This window comes from Neolamprologus multifasciatus, chromosome 16, assembly GCF_963576455.1.
Source record: "Neolamprologus multifasciatus chromosome 16, fNeoMul1.2, whole genome shotgun sequence".
Classification (NCBI taxonomy): domain Eukaryota; kingdom Metazoa; phylum Chordata; class Actinopteri; order Cichliformes; family Cichlidae; genus Neolamprologus; species Neolamprologus multifasciatus.
The window spans coordinates 1442197-1456225 of NC_140454.1; the positions used below are offsets into that span (position 1 = coordinate 1442197).

The 14029-nt window shown below is 43.3% G+C and overlaps 1 protein-coding gene across 2 annotated transcripts in view; it reads right to left on the reverse strand.

Moving 5' to 3' along the window:
* The window catches only part of kalrna (kalirin RhoGEF kinase a), a 163340-nt gene that overhangs the window by 90911 nt on the left and 58400 nt on the right, over positions 1 to 14029 (reverse strand). For both annotated transcript variants that reach the window (XM_085136077.1, XM_085136078.1), the window contains exons 9-14: positions 11808 to 11930; positions 11470 to 11661; positions 8723 to 8854; positions 6448 to 6546; positions 6238 to 6369; positions 1525 to 1647 (exon numbers count right to left, since the gene is read on the reverse strand). In XM_085136077.1, the coding sequence (XP_084992203.1) occupies positions 1525 to 1647; positions 6238 to 6369; positions 6448 to 6546; positions 8723 to 8854; positions 11470 to 11661; positions 11808 to 11930 (801 nt within the window). The remainder of the gene's footprint in view (positions 1 to 1524; positions 1648 to 6237; positions 6370 to 6447; positions 6547 to 8722; positions 8855 to 11469; positions 11662 to 11807; positions 11931 to 14029) is intronic.

The window sequence follows — 14029 nt, forward strand, 5'->3', positions numbered from 1 at the left end:
GCAAAAAGGAGAGTGAAAAAACAGAGAGACATGGAAACACTGGTGATCTAAAGGATAATCCTAATCCAGAGTGTAAATATCCGATTATACAACTCCTCTTTATAGGATTACCACTCGCTTCTTTATGGGATTATCCCTTTACTGTATTAACCAATGTAACAGATTCCAGTTACACCGATGCTTCCTGGTACTTACAGACAGCTCTGACACGACTCAAGTTAAAAAGATCAATTAATAAAAGATCAATATATTGTTTTTGCAGAGAACTTGAAAAACTTTTTTCTAGGGATGCAACGATACCGATTTTTTCAAACCGATACGATACCGATACTTGGATCTGAGTACTTGCCGATACAGAGTACAAAAAACGATACTTCTACCACACACACACACACACACACACACACACACACACACAAATGCAATGAATTGGAAGACAGGTTTTATTTTATTCTCTGCCGATAAAAAATAAAATCTTAATAAAAATGACCACAAAAATTTCAAGTGAAAAATAAGCACTTCTGTTAAATTATTGCAGAGTCTCCACATTGTAAACAAACAAAATAATTATTATTATATAAATAATAAAATATAAAAAATTATAAAATAAATAATAAATAAAATAATAATTTGCCCCTAGTGGCCAATCTAACAAACTACAACAGAAATGACAAGCCACCCTCTGATTAATGAAATAAGTTGGTATCGGTTAACTTTTACGAGTATGAGTACACACACATTTTACAGTATCGGCCCCGATACCAGTATCGGTATCGGTGCATCCCTACTTTTTTCCATATGAAGAGAATAAAACGACAGAGGGGAGATGACAAAACGACTAAGAGAGAACATCGCAGCAACAATAATGTTGTACAAGGACTTTTATTGTCTGAAGCCTATAAATAAATCAGCCCTTGGACTTTACGCCACGCGGCCCGTGCACCGGCAGACGAGGGGCCAAATCTGACCGACACGCGATCCAGTCTTCACAACTTCAGCTGCATATAAAGTCAAGTCAACATTCATTTTTATCTCACATTAAAACCAACCACAGCCGACCAAAGTGCCACAGTTAGGACTGCAAAAATAAACACACAATAAAAGATAAAGTTAGGCGGCCGAGTGAGCTGATCATGTGAAGCTTCAAACGTACACGAGATCACTTTGAGCTGTTTGTTTAACACAGGACAAACTGCAGCGGTGAAATCGAGGAATGGATGTGGATTACATCTTCTGCAGAGCTTTCAGAAAAGCCTTCGACCATATATGGTCGTGTAAAGGCATTTCCTAATGCTTCCACCAGCAGGCATGGTGCTTTAGAAAATTTGGAATTAATCAGAGCAGATAACTAACAGATGTTTGCACAGCGAGCAGATAAACGTGATAAAAAACAATCCAAAACTGACCTTTTTTTATTTCTGCTGCTAACAAGACCTGGACGAGTTGGACCTGCTCCTTTCCTCCTTTTCAGCTAAACTGCAGCACAACATAAAACAACAGAAAAGATCAAATCCAATAACTTACCTGAGCTACATCTTCAAAGTCGTCGTGTCTCTTCTGCAGGGCTCGGGCTCTGTGGAGGGATTTCCCGACGCCCGTGTGTTTGCTGAGGAAAGCCTCGCCGTGGTTTTCTATCCAGTCCATCACCTGGACGGGAGAAAACACCTTCGTTAGATCAACCCCGAAGACACAGATTTAAGGTCACCTGCTAAACCTCTCGTTGCTACTTCCAACTGTTATTCTGCCGACATGTGTAGAAATACACAGAAAGGTCTCAGAGCTCATGAATAAAGAATGAAATCAATGAAACCTTCATGATCTGGGTGGGAAATGTAGGTCACTGCAGCTGAGGAGAACAGGATGTCTCCATGCTATGTTTTTCATATTTCGTATGCTATGAGCTGTTAGCTCTGTGGCTTTTGTAGCCCTTTCTCCCCTGGACAGTAACCCCAGTACTGGTCCCAGTCATCTGAGACTGGGAATAAACACACGTTTTTGGCCTCTAAAGGTTTGAGAGCCACTAAAACTCTGACTAAAATAATTTGCTGAAAGAAATTGTGATTTCTTAAAATATATTATTGGCTATTAAGTGGCATAGTGGTCCCTCTCCACAAGGGGGTAGTGGGTGACCTGCCTGTGACTCCAGAGTCAACCTGCACCTCCACAGTTTGGTTAGCTGAGAAAAATCCTACGAGTGTGTAGTTCCCTGCAGCTGACTGGTTACTTGTTCACTCGATTCTTGTATCTGGTGACGTCAGAATGTTTCCACTGCTGCACACTGCTGTGTGCCATAAGATCAAACAAATCAATGCCTCTTTTTAAGGCACAAACATGATGTCATCAGAGTTTGGACATGAAACCAAATGTTGGATCTCTCACTCATTACCCTTTGAGTCTCCTACAGACAGTGTTGGGAAGGTTACTTTTAAAATGTATTCCATTACAGATTACAGATTACATGCCCCAAAATGTATTCTGTAACGTATTCCGTTACGTTACTCAATGAGAGTAACGTATTCTGAATACTTTGGATTACTTAATATATTATCATGCTGTTTACAACTACATGAATGTACTATTGCTGTGATTTATTACTGTTACTGAAGGTCCGCGGCTCCGAACCGTAGTAAAGGGACCTCTGGCTAATACGGTGGGTTCTGTGTCGGGCTCGTAGCTGAAAACTAGCTTTACTTTGTTGTCTGGGTCAACTTTGCTAGCAGAGACAGAGAGAGGCGTTGAAAGGCTGCTCCAACGGGACTTATTGTTTCAGAGGAAAACACGAACACGGTGTACAGTCGAGTCTTAATAGCTTACTTACAACTGGGCTCGTCAGGCTCTCTTCTTGGCTGCAGTGGTTATTATTATATTTACATGCTTCCAGCTCCCGTTTCTGCTCGATGACAGCTCGTACTTTTCCTTTTTCTCCCTCCCTCGCTCACAGACACATAACGTGTATGGCAGTCCATTCTCCCTGCAGCACGGACTACACTGCCCATGATGCTACATTCTTTAGAGCTATACCTGTAGCATTCTGCCTGTTAGCTTAGCACAACAACAACAAAAAGGCCTCTCTCACCCAGGAAACACGCAGAGAGAGAGCGTCACCCTGTAACCATGGCAACCGTAACGCTGCCTGGAACAACAGAACGTAGCTGTCAAACAAAACCCAAACAGTCCTGACCCGCCACAATATGAAACAGGGAAGTACCGCCGTGTAATCCATTTATTTCAACAAAGTAACTGTATTCTAAATACCACCTTTTTAAACGGTAACTGTAACGGAATACAGTTACTCATATTTTGTATTTTAAATACGTAACGGCGGTACATGTATTCCGTTACTCCCCAACACTGCCTACAGGACAAATATATGTATATATAGCTGTGTAAATACAGTGACAAGAATTTGAAGACATTCAGATGTCCAATAATAAATGGAAACAAGGTGCACGGTGTACTAACAGAGGCCCATACTTTCCATTAAATGTTCATACTGAAATATTGACATATCTTCATTTCTGCATGTTACGCATGACTGCTGCAATAAAATATGAACCCAGGCAGCCGATCTTCTATCCAGTAAGACCAGCAGCTCAGGCAACCTCTGGATCCTAAGGATTAACATCCAGCCTGTCGCACATTAGCAAATGATGCGTTTCAAGGCCTTGAAGCAACAGCGTGCACTCATGATGTCAGTGCAGCGGGTCCAGCTGGAGCCACAGAGAGGTCAGCGTAGGGTCACGATGCACACAGACTGAAAGTGCAGCTGGACTGTCTTTGGCGATCCACTCAGCCTTCACGTCTGCATCTCTCACTCTTCATGGGGTCATGTATATCCTGTAGCATTAGCACTCGCGGAACAGCCTTTTTTAGTGATTTATGCACGATTGTATAAGGTCGCTTCTCACTTTCTGTGCCTGTGCCTCTCTCTCTGGGGGCTCATAGAAAGTGATGCACGACAAGCACAACTTGCAAAGCTCTGCTTTAAGTGAATTTATAACCCACTGATATGATCTCTTCTTCAGTCTGTCTCTTTGTCTTCTTACTTCTCTTAAACACTCTCCCACAGTCTCCCCAGGGTCGAATAAATATTTGCATGGCGCCAAAACTTGGAGCATTCATCTGTGAGTTTGCAGCTCTAACTCGCTCTGCCAAGGCCTGTTTGTACATACACTAAATGCATTAGAGCTGCAGACGCATCAGGCCTGTGCAAATGAATTCAATGTGCTGATTTGTGTCTGTCCTCCAGAAAAGTTAAAGAGTGTTTTTATATTTCCCCCAAAGAAATATAAAAACACATGTACAGCTGGGCCTTGCATGAAAATTCAACAAAGTGGGATTCTTTAGTAAAACCTCCTGTACTGTGCGAAAGCTTCACCACACATCATCACACTGACCGACCTGGACAAGCAAACGCTGGCACCACCTGGACCTGCATGTTGTCAGAGCCGAGCTGGTAAATGCATTAGTGATTCCAGTCCAGTCCCAACCACCTGCGTGTTTATAGCCAGCTAGCTTTCATGTGTGAGGTTCATTTGTAGAAGCTCAGACGTTCAGTCTCACTGAATAACAGCTTCAAGGATTTGGAAAGCTGCACGGAGCTCGCACTTCCTTACAGCATAGCTCTACACTCAGACGTGGAAAATACACACGACTGAAACATGGAGTAACGTGCCACCCCTCGCTTTCTTTATTTAATAAAAATAGGAAATACTAACAGGGATTCAGTGACACATTGACTGCTTCGATAAAGGCTGAAAGTGCTTCACTGTGTTGCTTTCACTTGATGGTTTATTCCTTGAGTTTGGGACCTTTTTATGCCTGCATGACTCATAGGTCATAGGTCATAGGTCAGTGTTGAGTGGATTACTAAAAACTCTCTTTAGTCCACTACTGATTTTAAAGGAAAGCTATTGCTGCATTAAAGTCAAAATATAAAGAAATGTGGGGGAGGCTGAGACTTTTGCACAGTAATGTTTAACCATGTACCTGCAGTTCCTTACTGAACCTATAGGTGGCACCGTCTGAATTGGAGCTGCATGTGTTAAAGCCCAGCACACTGTTGCTGAAGTTTGATGCAGAGACACTGAAAGTCGTTTCATGTTAGTGATTTTATTTAACAAAGAACAAAAACCTGCTCAGGCAGAATTCAGAGATGAATGAACTGATGAAAATGGTCTGTATTTGTATATCGCTTTACTAGTCCCTAAGGACCCCAAAGCGCTTTACACATCCAGTCATCCACACATTCACACACTGGTGATGGCAGCTACATTGTAGCCACAGCCACCCTGGGGCGCACTGACAGAGGCGAGGCTGCCGGACACTGGCGCCACCGGGCCCTCTGACCACCACCAGTAGGCAACGGGTGAAGTGTCTTGCCCAAGGACACAACGACCGAGTCCAAGACGGGGCTCAAACCGGCAACCTTCCGATTACAAGACGAACTCCCAACTCTTGAGCCACGATCGCCCGTGGTGCTTGGTTGTGTCTCATTCCTGGTGCCTCACTATCTGACGCCAGAGCACTTTGTCACCACAATGTTCCCACCACGCACGTCTGAGGCAGAAACAGAAGGCAGCAGAGAACGCGTGGTACGTGTCTGCACAGTTCATCACACACATCAGTCGTTGCTGTCGGTGATGCACGTGTGTCAATGTGTCAAACTGGAGCCACAGGGCTGGGCTGACTGTGGACCGTCCACACTAAGTAGAGTCTCCAGTGGGGCCATTGTAGGCCTGCAGTGTATGTACGCACAGCATGCCCACACTCTAGATGTGGACTGCAAGCTTGCCCACAGGAAGCCATGTGGGGGGACCCCCAAAACTGCTGTGGGCTTTGCATTGGCACATTGGAGTTCCCTGCCCACACTGCCCGACAGTTACAGCTACTGCTACCCACTGTTGGCCAGCACGGGGACGTTTGCTAGGATGGGATGAGAATATTTCCATCAAAATCCAAACTGTAATCATTCTGGCTGATATCTCCACCCTGTAGACATGTCCAGGCATGCACGCCATGATTTCACCACACAGCTCAGGAGATCACAACAGAGGCGCGAGTACAACGGGGCAAAACGGGTCTTCCACTGATAGATGGAAAAATAGCAGCCCATCTGAAAAAAGAAGCTGGTCTTCAATGAGAGACTGACCAGAAGGACGGAAATATAACGTTTTTATGGATCTGTTCTCAGAACCTTTTGGTCACACCCTGAACGCATCGTTGCCGTGTGTTTACCTGCTGGACATCTTGCTGGAATACGCAGAGCTGCAGTCTCTGGTGCAATCGGACCTTTCGATGTTGCCAAATGTTCTCCAGACGCCGCTGATGGTGAAGAACCTCATGAACCACGTCCAAGATACAGTGCACCTACAGAGAAACACAAATGTTAGCTTAATCGGTAGATGGTGTCGGCATGTTTCCTGTTGGTAACACAGGGATACTGACCGCTTTGGAGTAATTTGCAGTGGCTGTAAGAGATTCCGAGTTGCCTGGACTGAGAGGCCTCTGGAGGACATCCAGCAGGGCTTTACCATCCTGACTCACCTGCAAACACATGAATCACATGAATCACGTGAGCAGCAATCAGCGGTGCTACAACTATAAAAGTCTTAATATGTTGACATTTCTAGGATTTAAAGTACTCTGCCTCTGCCACCTACAAACTGTTCAACGCTCAGAGAGCTTTATACAACACGCCCCATTGAACCAGCTGCTGTTGTGATTTGTCGCTATGTAAATAAGACTGAATTGAATCTCTGACCACCAATCACAGGATTATCCTCTGCGAACTGTCTTATTTGTGACACTTTAACAGATTCCCCGATGACAGTGCTTCTTCGTCCACCATGCTTTGCACAGTGTGCACAGAGGTCACCAACTTTCAGCATCAAATGCTGATGACCTCCAAACTCCATGTGGCTCTTCAGATTAGTTCGAGAGCAGTTTGTAGAGAGCTTAATGGTTTCCATAGCTAAGCAACTCTGAGGCTTTACGTCACCAAACACAACGCAAACCATCTGATGCAGATGGGTAAAGCACACCGGCACTGGACTCTGGAGCAGTGGAGACGTGCTCTTTGGAGCGTCAAATCATGCTTCACCGTCTGGCGATGGATGAATCTGGGTTTGGAAGCTGTCAGGATGATGGCACTTCTGACTTGAGCATGGAGCAAGTTAGATGTGGAAGAACAGCAGTCCTTGTTCCCGTTGAGTCTGGCACACAAACCAGTTTGTTCTCAGCTGTGGGTTCTGGTTAGACTGGTGTTCTAGTGTGCAACAGATCTGAATATGTGGCAGAACAAGCTAAACTGTCCCAGCAGCTGCAATCCATCATGGACTGTATGACTGTGAGACTCGAGACTACTCACAACCATAGGCAGTGTTGGTCAAGTTACTCGAAAAAAGTAATCAGTAACTAATTACTTATTACTTCCCCAAAAAAGTAATCCCGTTACTTTACTGATTACTTATTTTCAAAAGTAATTAGTTACTTAGTTACTTAGTTACTTTTTAAAAACACGATTTACAACCTGAATAGGTGATAAAGTGATAGATCTTTCAGCCCAATTCTACTTTTTCTACATAATCATCATACAAAATGTAATCAAATGGAAAAGTCTCTTTTTAAAACTTGTTTTATTAGTTTTAATCTTTTAACTTTATGCATCAAGCAAACATTTAATTATCTGCAACATTCTCTGACTGGAAGAAATTAGTTTAACATTTAAACCTATTTTCTGCACATTCCAGCACATAAAATAAAATATTTTGTGTGTTTACACTCAGTCTTTCAAATAGATGCAAGTAAAACACAGCAGAAAATAAATAAAGTCAAAGACTAGCGGTCCTGTTGCTCTATTTTCACCTGTAAAGCAGGAGTGGGGTAGGCGGAGGTTTACCCTGGTGCAGGTGTGCAGCGGTCAGTGGAAGAATCCGCGAGTTTCTCTGTGAGTTTCCCATTACGTCGTAGCTACTCGGTGCTTGTTTGGAAGTTTAGGGGTTTTTTCGCTGTAAAAAGAAGTTTTCTTCCCACGCCCAACGGACACTAATGTTTTTGTCACTTTTTATGGAATCAAACTCAAAGTAAGGTCAGTACTTCCACGCTTTAAACGCTGCACGCTCATACTCTCTCTGCACTCGATATATGATCCATTGTTGATCTGCACACAGCTGTTGTCACGAACGTCGCACTCGCTTACGTCACTGTCATGAGACATTCTCGCAAAAAATCACGGTTTTAGTAACGCAGTAACGCAGCGTTCCTACGGGAAAGTAACGGTAATCTAATTACCGTTTTTGCAATAGTAATCCCTTACTTTACTCGTTACTTGAAAAAAGTAATCAGATTACAGTAACGCATTACAAGTAACACGTTATTTCCCATCTCTGGTCATAGGGGACCACTGCAGCACAAATCCAACAACTAAAATGTCAAAAAGAGGTCAAGAGATTATGTGTCGAAAAATATATCTGATGCACCTGTACAGCCCACCCAAGAGAAAGGCTTCTATAAATAAATTAGCATGGCACATGTCACATTTGCATAAGTATGCAAAAAACAATGTTTGTCACATGGTTGTACAGATTATTGAAAACCAGAATCCAAAGGATCTGAATCCACTGCAACTCTCTGCAGGCATGACAGATCCCATTTTTGTGTGATGTTTGTCAGCTTCAGCTGCCGCTAACATTCATTTCAGTGTGTAGGTTGGGCGGTTTACCTCAGTGTACGCCTGGGTCACTTGCTCATAAAGGCTCTGGTGACGGTGAATGGCAATCTCCAACTCCTGCATCTCAGAGGGTAACCCGCCCTCGCTGCACACTTTACACCAGGTCTCCACCTCAGACAGAAACTTGTGAATGAAACAGACACACAGATGGATTCATACAGCGTGTGCATTCATGAGAAGATTCACTCAACAAAATGATGTTTCTCTGGTTCCTTGACTGTATCAGATATTCTGGGCCTTGGTCAGCTTTGGTCTGTTCCATATAACCATGATCAGCATCCTTTTGTTGCTTACTGTCCGTATGGGAGCGTTTAATCTACCCTTCTCTGCATCACTACGGTAATGCTTCAAACTCTTGATGAAAGTAGAACAGTTTTTTTCATTTTTAAGGTGGTAGTGTTGAGATAAAGTCCTGCAGTTCGGACAAATATTGGGCCTAACATCACCTCAGGCAGGCCAAGGTCAGCCAGACTCAGTGCCTGCTCACATGAGCTATAGCTAGGCTAATACTGTTCTACACGTTTGGTAAATCTCATCAAATCTGCCTCTGAACCAGGTCACCGTCTCAACCAGGGTCAGAGCAGGGAGGCAAATTTCCAAAAATTATAGCATGCTATATATTACAAGATTTTCCAAAGGAGAATTCATGGTTAACTTTAAATGTAAATATTAGGGGTGCAACAATACTCATATCGATATTGAACCGTTTGATACAGTGCTTTCGGTTTGGTACGCATATGTATGAACAATACAACATTTTAAATTTATTTTATCAACTTTCCTTCTGACGATGCTGTCTGTGTTGAGCGCTCAGTGGATCTGTGCTCGACTACTCCGCCTAGCCTGCACTGTCAAGCGCAGATCCACTGAGCGCAGCGCAAGCTAGCAAGACAGAAGCTAAGCTCGTTGCAACATGGCAAATTGAACCTCCCCCACCCTCATTCAGATCTGGCGTTTGGAACTATTTTGGTCTTCATGTGACGTATGACCCTGAAGGTAAGCGCGTCATGGACTAAAGTAAAACAGTATGTTGGATGTGCCACGCAATGCTCAATTACATTGGTGGGAACTATTGCGTTAGCGCAGTTAGCTCGTTAACGTGTTGGCCGTCCAGCCCCACGCACGGGGCGATCCGCGGTAGCTCGTTAACGGAGATTTGCCGTGTTGTGGCGTTAACGTCATTTCAGATTAACGCTGACAGCCCTAGTGGGAACACAACGAATATGACTGCACATTTACTCCGACATCATCCTCGTGCAAAGACAAGTGGAAGCAGACAAAAACAACAAGCAGCATGCTACAAACTTTACCCGAGTCATTTAGACAGCCGTTAGCACATGATTCTCCTTATGGGGACCTGATATGTTTAATATGCTGCTGAGAATATAGCCCAGAAGAAGCGTATAGTAGAGCTTTTATTTTGGAAAGAGACATTTCTCTGTAATAAACTCTCTTTTCCAAAGATGAGTGATTCCTCCATCAGATAGATTTATTTTTTATTACTTTGTTGTTTCAGCAACATTAAATTTAAAAACTGTACTTTTGAGTTAAAATATATATTTATAATTTTAATTAATGACAAATTAAAAAAGCATGAACATTTTTTTGTATCGAAAAAATATCAAACCGTGACACCAAAGTATTGAACCGAAACGTGAATTTTGTGTATCGTTGCACCCCTAGTAAATATATAAACAGGTGGAAATTCTGCAGAAAGTGCTGAAATGATCCAAATAATGGAAATGTAAATTATCAACCTACAGAGGCCTGAATTCAAAGAAACACCAAAAATGATGCAGCAGCCAAGTCCATGCACCAAAATGGTACCCATGGCGTCCTGGACATCTCCTCCCAGATCTGGACCGGGGGAATACCAAAGCTCCTGGGATCGTCGTATGGACCAAAACTTAATGTCCCAGATGGTTTAGGTTAGACTATCAATTAGCTCATCCTGACACGCTGCACCAGCGTAGAGCCTGACAGTGGTTCTGACCCATGGCTAATGCGGGACCCGTTCACATGTGCCACAGTGCTGAGGCTGAACCTGCTCTGACCTGTGAAAAGCACAGAGTGTCTGATATTCCACAGCAAATCCCAGTCATACAGTTAACCAATGCCAGCGAGGCGATGGCTGTTGTGAATCCTTTTTTATTATCTCATTATTTCATCATAGTTTTTTGTTTACATGCACTCTCAACAGCCTCTTTAGAACCGTCTACATGGCTTAAAAGGAAGACCCACTTTATCTCCGTCTCCCTGTTTTCCACACTGTACTCTCACTGCATCCTTTCTGTAGCTTTGCCAGTTTTCCTCCTGAGTCAACACGTATCTGCTTTTCTGTTGGACTCAGTGTCATCCAATCCCTCTCCTGTCCCCACTTCTCTCCCCGTCTTTCATCTCGTTCAAATGTTCTCTTGTAGCTAATGTCAAGGGCCCAGCAGGAATCAAACAGGTTCCATCTGTTGCCATGTCAACCTTCCAAGAATCAGCAGCAGAGCAGTTTGATCTATTAAATATAATCAGACAGCATAAATGTCCCATTTGCACGTTACATTCCAGACATGCGTCTACTGCAGAGAGACTTTTAGATTAGACAGTTACCCGATCAGTCACCAGTAAGTGGTGCAGCTCGTCCTCTGTGACATCGGTTAGAAAGGGTGGCCGACGTCCCCCCTGTGAAGGCTGGGTAAGTGAGTATCTGCTCAGAAACATCTGGGAAGCTTTTCCTGGGATCTCACCTGCTCAGCCTTCTGGTGAAAGACGGACGACATGGCCAGGATGGTGGAGCGTTCGTCAAGTGCAGCAGCAAAGCTTTTCCAGTCCTGATCCAGCTGTCCTGAGATCTGTTTAATCTGAGCGGAGGCGTAGTGGCCGGCCTCCGCCAGACGACTCGCCACCGACATGATTCTGTTGATGTTTACGTAGGCATTCTGGGAAGAAAGAGCCTCCATCAAAAGACTGCTGCTCCAACTGTCAGCAGTTTGCACAGAAATTAAACCAGTTGACCTAATGCTGCCAGTCATTTTTACAACAATGATAAATGAGGTTTGCAAAGAACTACGACGGCGGCGTGTACCATGGAGTTCATGGCAAAGTGATTGTGTTGAGTCTGCAGCTCCACGGCGTGCTGGTAACCTCGGCCGATCTCCGTGTGGCTCTGCAGGAACAATTCCTTATTGTGGCTGATCCAGTCAAACATCTGCAGGCAGACCACACAGCAGATCAATGATTCACAGCACATGTAAACTCGTGATAACACGAAACATTATCAGTAATGCACCGAACGCCTCGAAAGTCCCAAAGACTTCAGTGCAGACATGCGTTCGTCTACAGTGTGGAAAGTTAAGAAAAAGTTACCCTGAAGGACGATGAAGAAGTCATCCTGTCACGCAGATACAGGTTGGTTATTGTAACCACGGCAACCGAGACACAGCCATTTTTCTTGCAGCGTTTTCCACAAAACAAACGCCTCGTCAGGCCTGAATGTTTTCCCGGCCCGACCGCGAGAGCTGAGTGATTCCCGGCGTAAATGGGTCCGCACGCCCCCACAGTGCCTCGCTGCGACAACGCTGATGTGGACAAAAACCTTCTCTTTTTTCTCTCTGTTTGCTTTACGGTAAATATTTATCTGCGTGTGGATTTCTGTATGGAGCAGCAGAGCAAGCCGCCAGTGTGTGTCTGTCTGTGCGAGAGGGGAGCTTTTATGCTCCCATCAACACACAGCTCTGTTATCAGGAGGTACAAGCTGACAGTACGATATTATAAACTGTGCCTCCATGAACATAATAACTGCAGCTTTCGTAGTAATTACTGTATTTTAATGTAGGACCTGCCTGTGAGCCCTCTGCCGTTTCACCTGCACAACAGTGAGGCCAGTCTTTGCATCACCGAGCAGAATAACAACTAAAGTATGTCATAATAATCACCTTTGCATAATAATAATGGATTGCATAGGTGGTAGGTGAAGTGTCTTGCCCAAGGACACAACGACTGAGACTGTCCGAGCCGGGGCTTGAACTGGCAACCTTCCGATTACAAGACAAACTGTCAACTCTTGAGCCACGATCGCTACAGTCTGGTCCTGATACAAAATGCACCAATCACAGAGTGGGAAATGTCCATATGTAGCATTTTGGACTGAAACAGGAATAGCTGTTGTAAACAGGCTGCTATGTTAATGAATGGAATGACGGGAATTCTAACATTCATTCAGAATTCCAACTAACTCACTTGGAGAAAGTACAGCGATGTTGGCTGATTCTCCACTGTGACTTATTCCCGTGTTTAGAGAAATGCCACAGGCTAATTCATCCAGCCCACAGTGGAGTTTCCCAACAGTTACTGTACAGATGTAGAGCAGCTGTTTGCAGCTGTGCTGAATGAAGTAAATCTGTGATTTTAGGTTATTTTTGTTGACGTGAAACTATTTTTAGATTGCAGCGTCTCATTATGACGTGTGACTCAGTACACAGAGCGGCGGCTCCATCACAAAGGGACAGTTTATTCATAGTGTTACTACACTGCCTTTGGTGTTTACACATCAACGAGAAGCCCGTTCTATCAGGTACAATCAGAGGCTTTCAGGTTTTAACGGTGATTTACCTTTTACATCACCATGGTAACTTACTGTATACACACCTCTGGAAGCATAGCATATTTGCACTGCACAAGACACTAAATAATGTGGATTGCACAACACTGGGCATTATATTCCTCATTTCCAGTTAATACTTGTACAGCTGCTGTTATTGTGTATATATATATATATATATATATATTTATATTTCTTCATACATTCTTATATATTTTTATACTGTGTATTGTGTATTTTGTTGTACAGTTATTTTATTTTCAACTTTAATTTATATATTTTAATTTGTGTTGTACAGTTATCTCATTTTTAACTTAATTTTTTTATTTTTTATTTTTATTTTATTCCTTCCTAGTTAAATTTACCCTTTTTAATTTTCATATTTATTTCCTATCTTATTCATAGCCTTTTCTTTTTTTCTTTAGGTCACGAGCAGTTGTCTAAGCATTTCACTGCATATCGTACTGTGTATGACTGTATGTGACAAATAATTAATTTTGGAAGTACATCAGAGAGTACTGACCAATCAGTTCTCTAGTAAACAGCATGACCTAGAAGATGAGGTGACTGGACCTCGGTGTGCAGACAGTAAGAGGGTTTTTAGTCATTGTCTTTCCCGAGTAAGAGACACTGTGCAAGTCTTGAACTTCATTCATGTTCAGATTTCTGCTTCCAAGGAGCTGATCTGTCCTTTTTCAAAGTGCTTT